At 40.5% G+C, this 20,105-nt stretch overlaps 1 protein-coding gene across 2 annotated transcripts in view; it reads right to left on the bottom strand.

The window, feature by feature from the left end:
* Window positions 1-14,159, bottom strand: part of MYZAP (myocardial zonula adherens protein) — a 59,902-nt gene extending 45,743 nt beyond the window's left edge. For both annotated transcript variants that reach the window (XM_076348273.1, XM_076348272.1), the window contains exons 1-2: window positions 14,067-14,159; window positions 7,839-7,928 (exon numbers count right to left, since the gene is read on the bottom strand). In XM_076348273.1, coding sequence (XP_076204388.1) covers window positions 7,839-7,928; window positions 14,067-14,150 — 174 coding nt within the window. In that variant the 5' untranslated portion in view covers window positions 14,151-14,159. The remainder of the gene's footprint in view (window positions 1-7,838; window positions 7,929-14,066) is intronic.
* Between the last annotated feature and the right edge of the window lie 5,946 nt (window positions 14,160-20,105).

Below are 20,105 nucleotides of genomic sequence, written 5' to 3'. Positions count from 1 at the left end.
AAGAATGGGTAAAGATAGACATTTGTTTTATATTGTGTCCCTCCCGCATAGCACTGACAAATTTTCTCAACTTTGTAAATCCTACACGTTTTCCTTTACCATATCATTAATAGTTTAACCATTTTACTGAAGCTGTGTGTGTGCGCGTGCGTGCATGCGCGCAGGGCTGGAAGGGGAACAATCACAGAGCAGACACCTGATAAAGAACATTTCAGGCAAAGAACAGAAAAGCTATAAGCAATCATTTAAAAAGAAAGCCTTAAAACCACTTAATGGAAAAACATTGGGCAACCAGCCCTACCTATACATGATATTACTTTGCACTTTGAAAACATTATATGCAAAGCTTCATATCCTGATAATCATAGTTTCACAGTTATGTATTATTGGGGTTTTTGTTTTGCTGTTTGGATGCGTACAAACAAAAACCCCACACCTGATTTTTTGAGAGTAGAGAAAATACAGAAACTAGCTGGGGACACAACTCAAAACTTTTTGTGTTTGTTTGCTTCCAGGGTTGTACAGTTTCTTTGATAGTTTCATCACAGCCTCTCCCCTGCATCTGGATAAAGGGATTACATACAAGTCTCCATCTTCCTGATAACCAAACGAGTAATCACTTTGTTCAGAGGTTACTAAGGCGCCAGACACTGAATTCATAAATCCATACACTTTACCCATGATCATTCATTTTTTATGAGGTGAACAGCTGAATACCAGCAACTACCAAGATCCCTTGTGCCTCAAAACATTAGCAGAATTGTTTAAAGTGCTGTTTGCAGAGTTCTGTATGAAAATTATGACCAAGTTCCTTATTTTTAGAATATTATAATCACATTCCTAAGGAATGCTTTGAAGGATTTTTTTCTCCCCCTCTAAGAAAGGCAGACGAATTCAGACCAATGGGTTTGCAGCTGGAGAATGGCACTTACATATTTCACAGACGAACAGACTTAGATTTACATCATAATGAGCAGTACATGCAGGATTAAGTATATACAAAGCCAGACTGGTTACATGTCTCTTGCAACAATGCTAAACTTCCTGTTATCTATATTGGCACAAGCCTCTCAAGATGCCTTTGTCACTTCTCTTTCAGAAGATTAAAAGAATCTCCATCATCTGTTGAGTGTTCCAGTTCTACTATGTACTACTTAAAATACAGGATATTGCTTTTACCCCCTCTTTATTCCTCCTTTGTATCAGAATCCCCAGGCAAGGGGGATTAAAATTTCAGTACAGTTCTTGCTTGATTTAAAGCTGTGTGAACTGACAGCTATACAAATAACTGCTCTCATTTCTTTAGCCTTTTTCCTTGCTGTTCTATTCCAGCTATGCTTACCTTCTACTCCCCCTTTTCTCCAGTTGGTAACTCTTAATTTCCACTCAATGACCACTTGTTTCATGGTTCAGCATATGCCCTGACAAAAAAGGGCTAACCTGATGCAGTCTCCTTTTAGAGGAAGGGTTACAATCAGAAAACTTTGCTCAATGCAGTGTTGAGAGGTGGATGGGTTGCTTTGCTTGTTGAATATTTTTTTAATACACCTTTGCCTCTAAAGGAGGCCTTGCTGAATAGCTGCTCCACAGAACTGCATCACTAAGTATGCATCAAGTATACTTTCTGCCAGTTTGTCTCCTCTCTTAAGTTACTTCCACCCACTTCTGTTTATTTTTCCCCCTTCAGTGTTTTTTTCCTTTTCTGCCTTGTCCTCTGTTACATCCTCTCTCCCCCATGTTTCCTCATCCACAAATCCTGGATTTTCCACATCCCCAAGGACTACAGGATGTTTTTTAAGTCAAATGCTTGCCATTGTCTTCCTCTATGTCCCATACATATCCACCCTCAGAACTCAGATGTTTTTCTGAGAGCATCCTTGCCTGTCTCCACTCTGATCTGCAGTGAGGCATCTCAGTGATGATAACAGAGTAAGTAAATACAAGCCAGTATTTAGGAGCAAGTAAATACTGTAAAGCTAACCAGAAAAGTGCTTGAAGATGGAAGGCTTCATTAGATTAGTTAACCATTGCTGTTTAAGGTCAAAATATCAGCCAGCTCCAGAGCACAGGGAAGTTCTCGCTCCCCACCTGCCTATGCACTTGCTGCACTGGAACAAGCGCAGTTGTTGCCCCAAATTGTGCTCAAAATCCCTTCTAATGGGAGCTGCTGATCTGAAAAGGCAGACTTAGCTTAAGCAATTTGTGAATATTTCTTTGTACCTATAGTCAGTTATATGACAGTCCAAGGTAACAGCAAGAACACATCATGTTGATGCACATGCATACTACAGCAGCTTCCAGGAACATGCTTTGTCTCTGCTGCAGCAACAGTCATGTCGCATTTTGTGTGATCACACAGCATGTACTAAAGAAACGCAGACTGTGTTTACTTAATTAATAAATATTTAAAACAGAAGCCTACACCCCAAGGTTGCAAAAGTCTTGATAATTGCTATGCATCCTGTTTATGTCTCTGTCCAAGGAAGTAGCACAAGTAGCATGAAACAGGTGAAGCAAAGACGTTATAAAAACAAACCCTAAATGAATTGTTAGCTGCTTTTTCTATTGCCCATGGTTTTATTGGCATTATGTAAATAACACTGAGGGATGATTTGCCTCCTAATCTATCTCCATCAGTTTGTGAAATGAAAGTCAGATACCCCCATACTTTATACTTTCTCCCTGCCCCAAAATTGGAAGCAGAAGCACAGAAGAGCTATCTTATTTTGAGGAAAAAGGTCATCTAATGTCATGATTGGACATGAGGAAAAATTTCTTTACTGAAAGAGTGGTTAAACATTGGAACAGGCTGCCCAGAGAAGTGGTTGAGTCACCATCCCTGGAAGTATTTAAAAGATGTGTAGATGAGGGGCTTAGGGACGTGGTTTAGTGGGCATGGTGGTGTTGGGTCAACAGTTGGACTCGATGATCTTAGAGGTCTTTTCCAACCTTAATGATTCTATGATTAGCACAATTCTGGGTTTAGTACTCATATGGCCTTAAAATTTTCCTAAATCATGATCTTCTGTTTACCTACACCATCTAAAAACTCATCGTTTAACCAGAACTATATCAGTTAAGTGAGGCTTTATCTTTTCCTCAACTGCCACATTCCAGAGGTTTCTGAAAAATTCAGTTATCTTTTGCTTATTCACTAGTTATACAAGGAACAAGAACATTCACATTGTTACATAGGTTACATATTTTCTGTTCAGTAAAATGACAAATTTATAATATTGAGCTCACCAAGGAAAGTTACTGTGCTCTGATGAAAAGTAGCTATGTTTTTATGTTTTTTCATGTTCCTCTACAGCCCATGAAACTCATGTTACGTTTAGGGATGTTTCATATATAAACAGTATTAAAATAGGGAAAATATGCCAAGATATAGACATGAGTGTTCTTAAATTCATGACGCTAAATAAGCAGCATTGTTTAACACATTCCAACTTTTAAGCTCCTTGAAATGTAGAATTTAGGTGCCTATCTCAAAAAATAGAAGTGACAGGCATTATACAAAGTCATATCTAATCAGTGAAATCTGTACACAGAACACCAATGTTTATTCACGAAGAAAATAAGATACAACAAATACAGCAGTAACCACAGAAGTCAGTGGAATTATTTCTGTGGTTTTCATGTAGTGCTGTTTTTCATGAAGGTGTCGCTTAATTAGTACATATCAAAAATCAAACAATCGGTGCTGGAGAGGCTGAGAAACAGTAACATCGGCCACCCGTAGCAGGTGAACCACATTTGTTATGACACAGCTTCTGCTATGCTGATGGAAGTGGGCTGGCAGCACCAGATCAGCAGAGAAAATAGGCACTGTCCTAGATTCAATGTGCACAACAGCCCCACGTTCATTGCACTCATATTCTTTGATCCAGGCCTGACACAAGTTTTTGCTTGATTCTCTCCATCACATACAGGAGCGAATTCCCCTTCTGGCTTCTTTACAGACTACTTTTTTTCTGGGGAAAAATGTTTGCTATGCTTCTGTATTCCTACTTAGGAAGCAAAAAGAGTTTCACCTCTTGATTGTGATGCTTTAAAAACATAAGAAAATTAAAGAGTTTGAGGATATATACAGCCAAAGTACCAATCAGAGTTTAAGACTAAACACTGCTCAAACTTTGTTGAAAGCCACAAAGGCAGGAAAGTGACACAAATTTCTAGAGTGTTATCTCATTTTCATTCTCTTGTCCATGTGTCCAAATGAAAACGAAAAATCTGCCTATACATATCTCCATATTCTGCCCTCAAATGCCTAGCTGCAGCTTCCAATGACTCTTCCAAATTTAGCCATGACAGTGAAGAAAGGGACTGACGGATAAAAATAAGCTCAATCCCAAACAGGGACAATACAATTGTCTGGTAGCCCTTTATTATGCAAGACAAGGAAGGCTTCAGGACATGCAGATTTTGCATACGATCTGATGAGCACAGTATTCCTTTGTACTTCATGGTGAAGTAAACAGCCTCACACTACTGTCATCCATTGTCTATCATTAACATAAGTAAAGGAACAAAATCAGGATAGTTGCAGATTCTCTCCACCTAAAGCGCTAACAATTCAGAGATATTTAGCAGTACGCTTTTAGCCTGTAAAAAGCAAACAAACCAATCAACCAGCCTCTACTTGTGACTTCAGTCCTCATATGCTTCTTCAAGGTATCACAGCCTAAATATGAATATAAAAATTCAACCTGACACGCTGGAGCACAAGCTCACCCGCCCTTCAGTTTTTGAGATCAACTTCTAACTGTGTACCACCTGCCAGCCTTTCACATAAGGAGGGGAGAGGCCATCCTAGTACAGTAATGCCTGCTGCAATTTTGTTGCAACAAAACTGCCCAGCTCCATCACTTTGTTTTATTCTCTTACACTGGTTCATTTTTATTTCATGGATGTATTGCAATGAAAAAGTAAATCTAGAAACTTAATGCACTGATACAGATTTAATGAAATACAGCATACATTTTCTGCTAAACCTGGACTACAATGAAAAAGGCTAAGCTAACAGCTACTAACATAACCGAGAAAGAATCAGTTCTGATCTGACATCAAGCTCCAAAACAAGGTATTGGGCAGATCAGCACTAGCAAGAGCTTCTGTACAGTTTACTAGCTGAATTTTGCAACTGAAACATCTCTTAATGGGACTGAGCCCCAGAAAGATACAGAAAAGTAACAAATAGTCAGTAAGCCAGCACTATGTCAACATTAGGGCAGCTCAAAATCACCTCCTTCTAATGAACGATTTGAAAGAGGAGATTATAACCAAATGTCACGCCATGGTATATTTATAGTTTTCTGGCATTCCCTTTGACACAGCAAGGTCTCTGTTCTCCTCTCTCACCAGCAGCAGGCAGAGGCAGGGAAGAGTCTGTCTCTCCCCAGCACTTGTCCTGCCCAAACAGGACCTCAGGCTCAGACTGCCTGATCTGCCTGAGTGCTCCAGCAAAAACTGTACAACTCCACAGATTACCCCTGCCGTTCATTTCCGTAAGTCACACCAATATATTTTAAATACCAAAAACATTTTCCATGTTCCCATTTTCTTAATACTCAGCATTTAAAGACAGCACAGAACTCTAGATTCCAACAAGAGACCTGCTGTTAAATTTGATTCTTGGTGAAGCTGTACTTATTGACCTTAAATCATAAAGTGCGAGGCAGAAAACTGAGCAGTTCCCTAATTTCTACTATCCCTATTTCCAAGAAGGGGGCACAGTTCTCATAGGACTGTATGAGGATTATCCAACATTTGTAAAACCTGTTATTCTCAAAGTGCTTTAAGCAATTTCATTAACATTGAGTCAGTTGAACATGGGCGGATCAGCAGAGATGCCTGATCGCTGCTTTTAGGAGATGCTTTTTTTTTTTTTTTAAATAAATTTTGCAGTAAGAGAAAAGTATCACAGCATGACTAGTCAAGAGTCCTGCATGCACTGTAACTTACTGTGTAACTAATTCAAATACATAAAGCAATACATTTTTCCTGGTTTTGGCCAGGTCAAACCACAACAATGTTACACAGACAATAAAATCTACAGGTAATATATTACTGTCTTGTTTTAGAGACATGAGGAAAAAACAGTTCATGATCAATGATTTTTTTTTTTGTAGCTGCTTCTATACACTATGACTATATAATCGGTAGGGCTATTTTTTTAATTACACAAAGACTGTAAACCACAAGTAGATGGCACAATTAGTCTATGTTTTTTAATTGCTATGAAATTGTCTAATTAGATCCCAGCTAGCTCTGAAAGCTCTATATATGCTTTCTGAAAGTCTTTAAATTGTGTAAAAGTACTGAACTTTAGAAAACTACTCAGAACGTACAATAATTCAATTACATACTTTTTTTTTGGTCTCAACTAAAAAGGACCCATCTCAAAAATCACTGTGCCATACACTGGAATGTAAGATGAGCCCAATAATGTATTTTTTACCTTTCATATCCTCTCCTTAACATTCTCTGATATAAAACCCACTTGCCTTTACTTGTATTATGGGGGAAATAGAGCTCCCACTAAATACAAGGTCCCACAGAGAAAAAAATTGGTCACATAAGAAAGTCACTACAAGTTGTCCAAGCCCTAATCATTCACGCTTCTTTCTTATTATTACACTACTCAGCACAGTAAAGTGAGTAAGCCATGAGTCAACATCTATCCTCCTCAAAAACAAACTTACATTACTCTTAGGGCAATGGGCCCATATGCTTAGGCCAGTTTGAGGGTTTCTGTAATCAGATACAAACTGAGAGAGACTGACAGAGTAAGTGGTGGGGGAAGCTACTGTAAGTGCTACAACTAAACACCTCTGTACAAAATGAATTATTACTATTTAATGGTGGTACAAATTTAGTTTGCATTAAGGCCTCTGTAATCCATTCTGTAACATTTAGAGATCCTCAAGGACCTATTACTCTGCCAGAGCAGTGTATGAAAAGCTGAGTGTATACAAGATTCCAGCACAAGAAATATCTGATAAGGAGTCTTTATCTTGACCATTTTACTTTGCATTTATTTTTATTGCTTTAAAATATTTGTCTGAGTCATTTTACAGTTCCTTTTGCTTCCGAGTACCACTAAGAAATTATTTCAAATAAATCCTATGTTGTTTTGCTTCGTATTGCCATATTGCTATTCAGACATTGGGTCTGGTAAGCTTAGCCAACTTCTTGTTTGATTTTGGTTTATTAAAGTGTAAATGTGGTGAAGTTGTGGAGCCCGTCCAGCTTCCCTTTTTAGTCTCCATCCTTAAGACAAATTAAACATCATCTATTGCTCTGAAACAGCTCTTAAAGAACAAGTTCTGCATCAAAGCAGCTGTAAGATTTTTTTGTGTGTGTGCACACTACTTGCTTCTACAAAAAAAATTACTCTTCTGAACCCTTTTATGCACGACCTTCAAATCACTTTCACTTCAGAACAATCTTGAATTCTTTATTTTGTATTTCTTATTAGTACATCACCCGTTACCAAAATTAGCCAACGCAGCAAAACATCTAAGTCCCAGGCAAGCCAGCTCCCATACACATTAAGGCTCAAATCTTGCACACTGTTAAGCGTACGTGAAACATAAAATCCCCTTCAGGTGAGGATCAAGATCCTGTTTAATGCAAGGCCCTGCTCTTGATAGCCATTTCCTACTCTTTCATATATAAATATTAAATAATCAAGTCTTAAAGATACCTTCCACATGTTCTTCACTCTTCCAAGATGACTGGGCTTTGGACTCCCGGAACAACTAATATCAGCTTCTGTGGATGGCAATATTTACTCCTTGTTTATACGGAATTTAACTTTGATTCTTAAAACTTACATTTTTCTTTCTTTCAGGTTCCTTTGCTCCCTGTTCAGGCTGTGAGCCTTCATCAGGTGGTACTGTTAAGCGTAACCTACAGACATTCATCTGAAAGAAAACCAAAGGTTTGCTTTTAGATTTAAGTGTTACAAAAATTATTTTAATAACTTGCTTTACAGAATGAACTGTACTAACATTCAAGTTGTAATTTACTGTTTTCTACTTTCTGCCACATAGATGACAAAAAATTAGTTTTCTAAAGGTTGGGGGGATGGGGCGGGGGGTTAGCTGGCAAGAAATAATTCAAGGGCATCCCCATAATTACATACCTGAAATAGCAAAAAGTCATTTCAATCAACATGTTCTTATGTACTCATAAATGACACTGAGAGCTAAGATAACAGAACAATGAACATAATTTTCTAGTTTCTCAGTTTTGTTTGCAGATTTGGCATACTTTTAATCTTCAAAAGGGATTATTTAGAAACACAAAGCGTATTCTGGAGTGAATGCCTCTTTTCTGTTCAGTATATATCCAAGCATTTGATCCAAGGATACCTCAGTACTGTGATTCTACTGAATGTGAATAGGAATATCATTGAAATCTGATACATACAAGTTATTTGTAAAAATTAAGCTTCAAAATGCTTCAGAGAAAATTTAAGAGGTATTGTTTCCTATCCAATTTCAGAAAAGCCATTCTCTTGCTGAGGAAACAGGCCAATAGGGTTGATACCTTTCTACCCCCAATTGCAGTTTGCCTTGCTTTTGGCTGAGAGATCTTTGGTGTAATGATATTTTTAAAGTAAAGCCTTTCATACAAGAAACTTAGTTAAAACTTTCAGTCTTAGTCCTATTCGTGAGACATTTTTGTGGAAAACAACTATAAGTCCTAATCAGAGCACAGCAAAGGATGAAATGAGAAATTTGTCTGTCCAAATTTGAACCTGCACAACACCTTCCCGTGAAATCCCAGCTGTCTGTTGACAACAGACAGGGCTCTTAAAGCTCTTAGTCAAAATGTCTAAAATATCACTTTCCTGATTACTGTGGGCCATCACCGCTGTTCTTCTATAGCCCAGCATCTCATCTGATCTAGATCTCCCTAGTTTCTCCTAAGTACTTACCTCCAGTCATGCTGAATGTGTACCTTCTCTCTGAAATACACCTTTCCATTGCACTTGCCCAAGCTCACAGCTCATGTCTTGGTCATTACAGCACTTCCTTTTGCCTTGAAAATGGCAATTGTGTTCTGCTCACAGGCATTCAGAGCATAGCAGCAAAGTCCTTTTCATACACCCCAAATTTTACCATTTTATAATTCACTTCTTCCAACTGTCTCTCATATCAATTAAGCTAACTTGACTTCACTTTCAAGGCTTTTTACAAGACCACATCAGAGCACCACTATTCAGCATCACAACAAGGATTCCTGTTTTCCCTGTTTCGAAACAATGGGCCTTTTTCAACTTTTCAAACAAGCTTTAACTTTTTCTTCTCCCCAAGCAAAAGCAATTGGAAGAACTATCTGCAAATATCTGCAGCAACTTCACTATTTTTCTTCCAGCCTTTCTTTAAATCTGTTGAGACAACAAATCAACAGTGTTTAGACTACTGGTATGGTGTCAACTGTACTAAAAAATGCTACTTTGTATTGCCTTCCATCTTCCTCTCTCAGTTTGGTCTTTTAGGTCTGCAAGGCCTTCTACCAATAAGGAACAGTGTCCCGAGATACAGATAAAGTTCCTATAAAATATGCGAGCTGTGTCTGTATTATAAAGGAAAAAACAAAACAAAACAAAACAGAATATAATAAGATCAAGGTGAAATATAACCTACTCTTTAGACACATCTGTGGAGGCTACTCTTTGTGCAGTGGGCTCCTCACCGTTAATTCATCATTCAGCCATATGCTAGCAAATTTAGAACAAGAAGCCACAAAGAAAGTGACATAACCCCCCCAAAACTTAGTATAAAAGCAGGTTATACTTTCATATTTGCTAAAGAACTCTGAAACAATGAAATGCATTTAAAAATGATGAATCCTTACACGTTGGCTTTTGACACTGATTGACCACTATGTATGTTCGTCTGAGAACACCAGACTCTCCCCATATACTGCAGAAGCTGGAGGTGCTTCCTGCTTACAAGTTTATTATTAATATATCTTGATAACTAACTCCTCAACTTTGGAGCTCGTTGATTCTCAAGGTAATTAATACCACCTTTTCTTACCTATTTAATTTCCATTTCCCCCTGCTCTTTCTTCCTGTTAGCTTAGCAAGGCTCTTTCCTCTTAAAACATGCCTATTTACAACAAGAAGGGAAACAGAGTCTGGCATTCCTCCATGTAGGCAAACAAAGAAAGACCAGACCCATAAATAGGAAATGGAACTGAACTTGTGCTGTGCTGTGCAGGAAGTGACAGACGAGGCCAACTTTTTCTTACAGTGATTTCAAATGAAGGAAAACTGGACTAAGAGGAATGAAAGGATTGTTAGGAGACAACATGAAAAATACCTCAAATAAATAGAAACAGATAATGACTGGCAACACAAAGTTAGGAGAAATGGAGTTGTGTATGATTCTCTGAAGCTGGCAAATGGCTTGCCTGTTAGTCAGCATGGGACTAATTATAGCCAACACACTTAGAGATTCACAGTGCAGTGATTGTAAATAAGCAATTATCCCTGTACCTGTATACCAGTTAGTGAATCACGACTGCCTGTCACATTATAGCAATTGATGTGTTACAGGGTTACTATGAAGGAAATCACAGAAGACCAGTACAGATGGCAGTCAAATCATAACAACTAGGTTGGAAATATAAATTAATAACAGTAATTTGTTGAGACTAAAACCACTGTACAATCAAAGGGTTGTTATCATTTAAACTGTTTTTCTTGCTCTTTTCTTTTCACATTGCCTTCTCTATTACCCCAAGAATCACTTCTCTCCCCCCCCCCCCCCTCATTTCCACAGTAGCTCCTTACTTTTAAAGCACCTCAAATCAGTATCATATTTTTGGCAGTATTTCTGATACAAAATAAAGTTTTAATGCTTTACTTTGCAGCCTGTTGCATGCAAATGCCAAACAGAGGGTGGCACTGCCAATCATCTAAGGATTCCAGCCTTGAAGTCATGCCCAGTGAGGCTTGTATGGCAACAGCAAAGTACCACCCAATTCCTCGCTAAGCCAAACTTACGCAGGCTGTACTCTTGCTATTGTTTATAACAGTAGGACTTCCTCAGCATCCCTGGGGAAACAGCAGCAAATGTTTAAAGTAGCCATTCACTCCTGCTCCTCCTGGGCCCCAGATGATGCACGCTACCTAAGGACAGAACTACAGACCAGTCTGCTAAAATTCAAGAACACTATAGAGATTGGAAGGGGGGAAAAAAAAACCCAAACCAGCCGCTGCTTTTTCCTCTAACCTCCAGAAGCAATTATGAATACTGTACCTATACTGTTCTGACTATGCAGTGCTTCCTGAAGAAAAAACACACTGTACCATTTATCAGCAAGTTTACTTGCCCAAAAGAATGAGCAGGCTCACATGGAAATCACAGCAAGCCCTCCTCCAACAGCAAAACACTGCTGCAGTGATGCCTTAAAATGGAAGTGAAATCGTAACAGGAAGAGCCTTGACTGAGTGCCAAACAGTGGCAGAATAATGTGCAACTGAGGATGAAGGAGTAATTTCCAGAAACAAATTGGGTTACGCAGAGAGAAAACGGGGAGGAGAATGAAAGAGAACTCCCCTAGCAGGGAAAAGGCCGTGATTCAATTCCCTTCAACTGCTGACCAACAGTAGGAACAAGTGAGGAAGAACAGGGACAGACATGTCTTCCACCCTACCTTTATGTCATCAACATTGTAACTTTGTTAGCATAACTTTTAAAAAGAAATACTGGGTAGAAGAACCACCAGGTATCGGGTTTTCTAGACTACCAGATTTTAGTTTGATTTGCAGCATCTATAGCTTTAGCAAGCCAACAATATAAGTAATCATAGTTGTGCCAATATTTTATGTTCGCTCCTAGCTTTTTGACACCAACAACCCACGAGCAGTATTTCCAAAGCTCATCTGACATCATTTGTGAAACAAATACGCAGACAGGAAAACAAAGACTGACAGGTTCAGCCCGGCACAACACTGGACAGCAAAAGTTTGCTGAGCGCAATGGAAATTAACAGGTGAACACATACTCTTTTACCAAATTTCTAAAAGGCTAGTGGGACAGCACAGATGAGAGCTACTGCAATATGGCAGCTAAGAAAAAAGCCAATCTAGGTTAGGTAAAAACGTTAAGAATTCATGGCCCAGATCCACAATCCACATTCATGTCTACCATCCTACTCAAATCACTAGGGTGCAACTTAAAACAAATACAGATGACAGATTCAGTTTGAGTAATGTTCTTCAGCCTCTTCTCCTAAAAAACAAAGCACCCAGAAAGGCATCGATTATAGTTAACTATGTACTGAAATAATTACAGACCTAGCATTAAAATAATGAACAATGTTTTTATAGAATAACCAAAGTTACTAGTACAGCAATAGAAAAATACAAGCTGTTACTACTAACAACCAGTCCATTCTAAGATTTTTACAGTACCCCTACAGGGAAGATGTGGTTCAATATTGATCTAGCTTCAAATCAACTTTAGCATTAACATCACCACAATTTAATATTGTTGATCTTTCTAATGTCTGATAATAAAATGGTTTGGGGATAACACGTTTGTTGAGTACCTATCTGCTAACCTACCAGCTCAATGGCCAAAAATCACCCCCTTTGCCTAAGACCCAATGTTAGTTTTAGACTTTTGAAGGTGAAAGCAGAAAAGAAGTGGGTGTTTAATTTCAGTCAGTCCTAAAAAGCAAAGAGGAAAGTACTTTCTTTGGTCATTTATCTGTTGATTAGCCTGCTCCATTTATAAAATCTCTGCTATGAGATTCCCCACACAATTAAAGGACACTTTTCTGGTGACCACAGGCACACAGGAATGTGACACACATCTTTCATTTATTCAGCAGTTACTGTCTTCCTCCCCTCTTTTGACAACTCATGGTAAGGGAGTCACATTTCACTAAAAAAAAGGAACAGCAGCTTCCCAGTGGGTTTTATTTGCAAATTAGGTTTTTACCAGTTTCCTTAAGAGAATGTATCAACTACACTTCATTTTACGTCGTCCCTGGCAAATACATCATGGAGATGAAAATAAGAAAATTATCACTTAAACACAAATTCTCTTAGTTTTAACTTCTTTAAGAAATACTAAAACAGGAAAACTCCATGGGAACACGGAAGACATGTAGGGAGCATAACTATGATTTCTAAGTCATTTTAAATTTTTCCACATACATGGGCAATTTCATTTTTATGAAGGCCAGGGATTTTTTCTGTGGAAGAGCCTGACCCTCATGTTATAATGTAAAACATGGCAACGTAACATTCTTCATTGTTTCAATTATGAAGTCATATTTTTGGAGTGTCAAAACAATCACTAAGTAATTCAAGAAGCATTGTGATCACGATTTTCTTTGTAAGGACAAGCTTATAACTTACTTTGATTTATTTCTTCACACGTGGAATGTGCACTCACAATGATAGCAGTGTGGTTGCAGCAGCAAAAAAGGGCTATTTAAAGCAGGGTGGCTGTAGAGGCATTCCTGTCATATCTGCCAGAGTTTTAACAACTTTTTAGAAGCATTTCCCAACACATTAATACATCATTATTATTTATCTCATTTACGAAAATTAAAAAAAAAATCAATAAATCGTATTTCTATATTTGAGGAACTGATTATAAAAATAAATTACTATTGCCATCTAAATCATTACGGTGAGCCTCCTCATGACAGCCCCTGGATAGGCAAGTTCTCCGTTGTAAACATCAAGGCGCATTTCAAGGCGGGGGGGGCGCAGAGGAAGTCTCCAACACAAACACACCTTCCTCGCAGGTTTCCAGAAGAACAGCCAGGGACTAGCACTAACAAAAGCCTTGCAGGACACCCCAAAACCGCTTCATTTCCCAGTACCTACTACGAACGCACAAGAAGATGTTCTCACACACCGCAAGTTTCACCTGAAAACACCGAAAATAAGCAAGAAAGAAAGAAAAAAAAAGCGCTCCGCAGGTAAACTGTAAGGGGAGGGGGGGTGTCAAATCGCCGCTTCGCCCCACGACACCGCCCGCGGGACCTCCCCGCCGCCGCCCCCCCCGCGCTGCCCCGCGCACCTTCCGCCGGGCGCGGCCGCCGTCGCCGGACGGCCTCCGGGGGGTGGTGGCGGTGACCGTGAGCCCCGAGCTGTAGCGCAGCATCCCCGCGGGCCGCCGGGCCAGCGCTGACTGCGGCTCCCTTTGGCCGGCGGCGCCGCTCCGCCCCCGCGCACATGGCCGCGGGCGGCCGCAGGGGCCGGCCTGCCCCGGCGGGGGCGGGCCGGGGAGGGGGAAACGGGGCTGCGCGGAGGACGGTCGCGAGGCTCAGCTTCCCCCTCCGCGGCCCGCCCCCGCGGAACTTGCGTCCCCGCGCTGGCTCTCGTGCCACAAAAGTGCCCGATTTCCTCGCGTGGGGTGAAACCGGGCAAAGTGGCTGTGGGACGCCGCCCCCGAGAAATTTGTCCTTGTGACGCCGAGGTCCCGATGGAGGGTGGCGTTCACTCTGCTCCCGGGAATTTTGGGTGTTGCGGCTGCAGCGTGGGGAGGGGAGCTTTGAGAGGAGACCGGGACGGGTCCATGTGTCACTCAGCCACCTCCTGGGCAGTGGAAAATGGGGGTTAGGGCTCGCAGGAGCCACTGGAGGCCACTCAGTCCCATTCTCTGGTACCTGCGTCTGAGTGCTCTAACCAGAGTGCTATGTGAAAGCTGGACACTGTCCTCCTCTCCTTCCCACAGCTGCAATTCGTGAGCCACCCAGGCCTGTCAGTTTGTTAGCCGTGCTCCAGGAATGGGTACCAGGCTGATCAGAAAGCACCCAGATTCCAGACAGCCTTGGGTGAGAGGCACAAAGCTGGTGCAGCTCAACGCATGAGTGACAGGGTAAGCCTTAGTGCCAAAGGTCCAACGAGGAGGTGAGTCTGGTGTGCTGGAGTTAGCTGGCCCTGAGCCAGATTGCAGCTGTGGACTTCAGCATTTCAGATGCTCAGCTCTTCCGGGATCTGGGCTAAGGGAACACCACAACAACCCTACACCTCTGTACACTGGCCTAGGCACACACACACCTTCATCTGCAGCCTTGTGCATCTGTCATGAGCAGTACATTCCTCAGTAATCAAAGGAGTTACAAACAAAGGAGATGCTTCTGTCTGAAAGAAATTGCAGAACAAATACCTATAACAGCATTTTTGAAATAGATTATCCTCTGTCTCCATGTAATTACCTTGAAATAATTAAGACCACGAGAAAACAGTTATGGCTATGCAATGTCCTTGCCCGTACGATGTTAACGATCATGCTATATAGGGCTATATACTGGTTCCTGATTTGGAGAATGCTGAAGAGAGTGAAGTAATTTGCATTGGAAAACTGCACTGAACTACCAGTGCCTCACCCTCTGTGTACAATGCATCTGTTCTCTTCTGCCTCTCAGCTCCCTGTCCCCAGGGCAAGATACTGAGCTATCAACATGACAAGGATCTGAGGAAGAGAGGAAAAAAGCATTGCCCAGGCCCAGAGGAAGGAATGAAGGGTCTGCATTTAGTATTCAGCATCTTTTCTGTGGTTTTCCCAGCCACTATTCTCTTCTCCACCTGAGAAAGGTAATATAGCCCAAGGCAAATGAGAGAGAACAACCACTTGTATTTGGATTTCTCTCGAGATTGGCTGCATGTTACATGATTTTTTTTTGTGTGAAGTTGTCTTGTGCCTACAAGCAATTGCATTTCCGTATCAGTCATCCACTGTCTTAACTCCTGGTTGTAATGCTGCTTTCAGAGTGGGTTTGCAGGTGGAGAATAGGTTTATCTTCAACAACAGGAACATGTTCCTTCACAAGTATGTCGCCTACCCGCTGGGCTGTCCCTTAGCAGTGGTCATTACTTGTTCCTGGTCATTCTGGTGAGCAGAAATGTCTCAATTTAAATTCTGGTATGCAGCCAGCTGGTGGCCTTTCTGGTTTCAGCTGGGAAGGAGTTCGTATACCTGTGAGATTCTCCTGGTTAGGGAGAAGTTGTGCCTTCTGGACTTCATTCCCCTCTGGGAAAAGGTGTGTACGCAGGGCAGCCTAGTCACTGCAAGGCACAAACAGAACCGCTTTTCTACGAACAGGCACAGAGACTAAGCTTGTGCCACGCTATGGGAAAGGACCTCCCTACCCATACACTAGAGCATGAGAAAGTAAGGCACAATAATCGGATCTCTGGGAGAATTTGCAAGGTCTGCATCAGCTTTGAGAATTTTGATAATTTTGATGGAAATCTTATTGGTGCAGATGAGGAAAAGACTTGTCCATGGATAATACAAAGACAGATAATACAAGTTTTCTCAGTTTTGTCTACATTACTAGCAGCTTTCCCCATTTCTTGGAAAGTAGCAGCAGGCCATGTCTACCTGATTTACCAGTATCTGTTTGAACAGGAGCATCTTCTACTTTTGGGCACATCCTCAAATTAAAATCCTCCAAGAAAGAATAACCTGCATGCACGGTTAATAGTCTGCTTTTTTTGGATACTCTGTGAATCATCTCCTTCCCTTCCCACCAGTCAACAAGTTGCAGAAGTGTAGTGAGGACTCTAATTTCTTTTCTGCCTTGATAGTTGTCTGTGTATCCCATCCACCCACCTGCAGTCTCTTCAGCCCTTGTGTAGGCTGTGTGGTCCTATGTGCATAATAAACATTTGAAAATACCTTATAATCTCTAAGCTCTGCCAAGGCTGAGATGAACATGTAGAGGTGAGACTCAAAAAAAAAAAAATTCAACAAATACCTCTCTTTGCATGAAAGCAAGATTTGGAATAACTTTTTCTCCATCCCCAAAGCTCTGATACACTACAGGGATTATGGAGCCAGCCGCTAATATTGAGTGAACACCTGGTACCCCCAGGTAGGAAAAAGGAAGCTCAAGAGAAGATGTTGCAGCAATATGAGATGTACACAGAAGGGCTGCAAAAAAGCTCAAAGTTATAAAATTATTTTCAGATGAAGACAGGATAAACAGATTTGGGATCTTCAGCTTGGACAAAAGACAACGGTGGGGAATGGGCAACAGAGGTGTAGAAGATCATGACTGTTATGCAGAAGTGAATGGGGAATGGCTAGTCATTATTTCCTACCCTTGGGAACAATGGATTTGAAGTAAACCAGGCACCACATTTATCTGCGAAACTATATTATGGCAGAGGATACTCTGATTATGAAAAGTATAAAAGCTCTCAAAAAGCAGCTGGATAAACTCATGGAAGACGAGCTATGAGGGCTATAAAACATGAAGATATGTCTACAACTACTGACTCAGGAGGACCTTGAATTGTGGGTTTGCTTTCTTGATAGCTCGCCTGTGATAGGATCTCTAACCACTATCTTTTCAGCCTCGACATGACAGACTCCCCACCAATAGTGGTAAAGGTAACAGGCTTCTAGCAAGCAACAGTTCTCCTCTCCTCTGAAAGGAGCTCTCGTGCCTGGCATCTGTCCTTGCCTAGGGCAAGCTCTGCATGTATTTCTGGCTGCAGCTCATTATTCCACATTTGCCATTCTCTCTCACCCCCAACGGAGACGTAAGCCAAGAAGTGACAATCCATAGAGTCACTCCCTCTTTCACTCCCTGAGAGATCAGGGAGAAATGTCTGCTTGATTTCAGCTTGTCCCTGTTTGCCAGGACCCGTGACCTTACCTCCCTGGTTCTGATACAGTCTGAAGTAGATTGCCACAGTTTACAGCTCTTTTTCCCTGCAAGGGTCATAGTACACTGTTGTGAGCATTTTATGATGTCTGTGGTTTGAACATGGCACTGGCTTACAGAAACAGCATGGGGGAATGGAAAGTAAATCACTACTGGGGAATTAGTTTGACTAAAACATCAGTATTCTACTGATTTTTACAGTTGGACAGACTACACAAAAGGTATACACAGTCATACAGACTGCTCGTAGACAATATACAATGTGGTGGCAGAACATAATCTGACCAGGATACTGCCAGTGCTTTGTGAATGCAATGATCCAAAGGCACAGCAGGTTAATTACAAGATGACACTATAGTATGACTATCTGGAGCAACAGTTGTTGTGAAACAGCTAATATAATTACACAGAGACTGCAAGAAATTTTAAGTGTAGGCACCTTCTTCATTTTTTTGCAGACTACCTTGCTCCCCACCACCAGCATTACTGATATGTTTTTTTCCCAGGAGGCCCGAAGATCATTATGCTGTGGGAAAAATGAAACAGGATGTCACAGAATCAACAGGCCTTTATATGAAAAGCCCTCGGGCACAAGATGGGCAACAGAGCATACAATACATGAAGTAGGAAGTAGGTCTGCCCTCACAGAATAGCAGATCATAAAAGAATTCCTGCAGGAGTGGGTAGCCTGGTCCTACCTTAACAAATTGCCTAAATGTGGGCATGAAAAAAGGCTGATTTTTTTTCATCAAAATCTCCTCTCCATCTTCAGGCTAACTGCTGACAGAGTCCAGAGGAAGAAGAAAAGTTCCAATAACACTTGATCAACTGGAATATTAATCCTGTGGGATTTGGGAATAATTGCAGAATTACAAGTTGAACAAGAACTCACACCTGTGGTCATTAAGGTTATAAAGTCCCATTTGTATTGCTACAAAAATGAGGTGTTATTATTAACTTCTAATAGCCTTCACTTTCCAGGGGGATTAAAATCTATTCTGTCTTCATCATCCCTAAGGCATGAAACCCATTTATAGCAGAGACTATCAGATGGACAGATGCACGAAAAGTATTTCAGAACCAGACTCAGTAAGACCTGTGGGCTTGATCACCTATTTTTCCTCAGAGCCGTTTCTTTTTTCTGCTAGCCTTCACCCTTGTATTCTACAGACACACACTTAGCTCAGCATCATGTAACTCTCAAGCTCTCTTTTTTTGGGCATTACAGCTGGCATGAAAATTTTAGCCTGCTAACGGTCATAAAACAGCTTGTTAGGGGACACATATCAGAAACTGAGCCCCCAAATTCAGTAGTCATAGGTCCCCTTATATGCAATATACAAACCAATATATAATATTGTACAGTTCTTTTCTTGAGAAATACTTCATCTTTCACTGGCAAATATGTCTTTGCTGCATTTGGAGCTACTGTGGTTTATAGTTACCTTTTTGAAGCAACATACAGCTATCTGAATGTCCAGCTTGGTTTAGCTACAAGCATCATATCACTTCTCAAACCTATTGATATAACTGTTTGCTGTCACTTAACACTCTTGGTACATGGCTAATACAGGATTACTACAGAAACTCAGAGCCTCCCCTGCTGATCTCACATATACAAATATATAATTAGGAATTCCCACACCAGAAGTTTGAAATGCAGAATATAGATTTTATTTTGCAAAGGCCTCAGTACCCATTTTATGTGACTATTTCAGTTATGGTTGAATTGAATAAAAAAAGAAATTCCTGGAGTTACCTGCAATAACAGCTTGATTCCATCTTTACTGATAATGTAGAGTCACAGACTATAATTGCAATAAATGTTCCTTTTAATGTTTTCTGCTTTTAATTGTTGTCCTACTTCCTACTTAAAGTCCATCTTCCTGTTGAGGTTCTCAAAGTACTTTTTAACTACATATCAATAAAGTCACAAAATGCCAGATAGCTCAATAAATAATACAAGGCAATGTCCACTATCATTTCCTCTGGAAGAGACAGAAAAGACAAAAGACAATGGGTTAGTCACTCAAAGCAGTATCTGGGCAAGAACATAGAGCAAGTCCATCGAAGTTGATCAGGTAATGATAATAGTAACAGGATTCTGCCATGTACCTTTATGCATATATATGCATGTCTGTGTATTTCACACAGTTTGTGCACCTAGCAGTTAGAAAAATGAGGAATACACCTGGTAGCTATGATTTGCAGTCTCAGACTGTTAAAAAGCAATTTATAGTGAAATAAAAATTACTGCTAAGATTTTAAAGAAGGCTGCAAAGCCCTAGAAGGGCACGTTTTTCAGGAAAAAGAGATATTTTTAGCTTTATTTGGGAGGGCTTTTGATTGAGCATGTCTATAAGTCATAGTATTTACACAGCTATAGTCATGGCTTTTATTTTATTAAATAAAAAATAAAAGCTTGGACTTAACTGAGA

This window comes from Aptenodytes patagonicus, chromosome 10, assembly GCF_965638725.1.
Source record: "Aptenodytes patagonicus chromosome 10, bAptPat1.pri.cur, whole genome shotgun sequence".
NCBI classification, from domain to species: Eukaryota; Metazoa; Chordata; class Aves; order Sphenisciformes; family Spheniscidae; genus Aptenodytes; species Aptenodytes patagonicus.
Note: the sequence above shows the minus strand (reverse complement) of the source record. Positions and strands in the feature narration are given on the sequence as shown.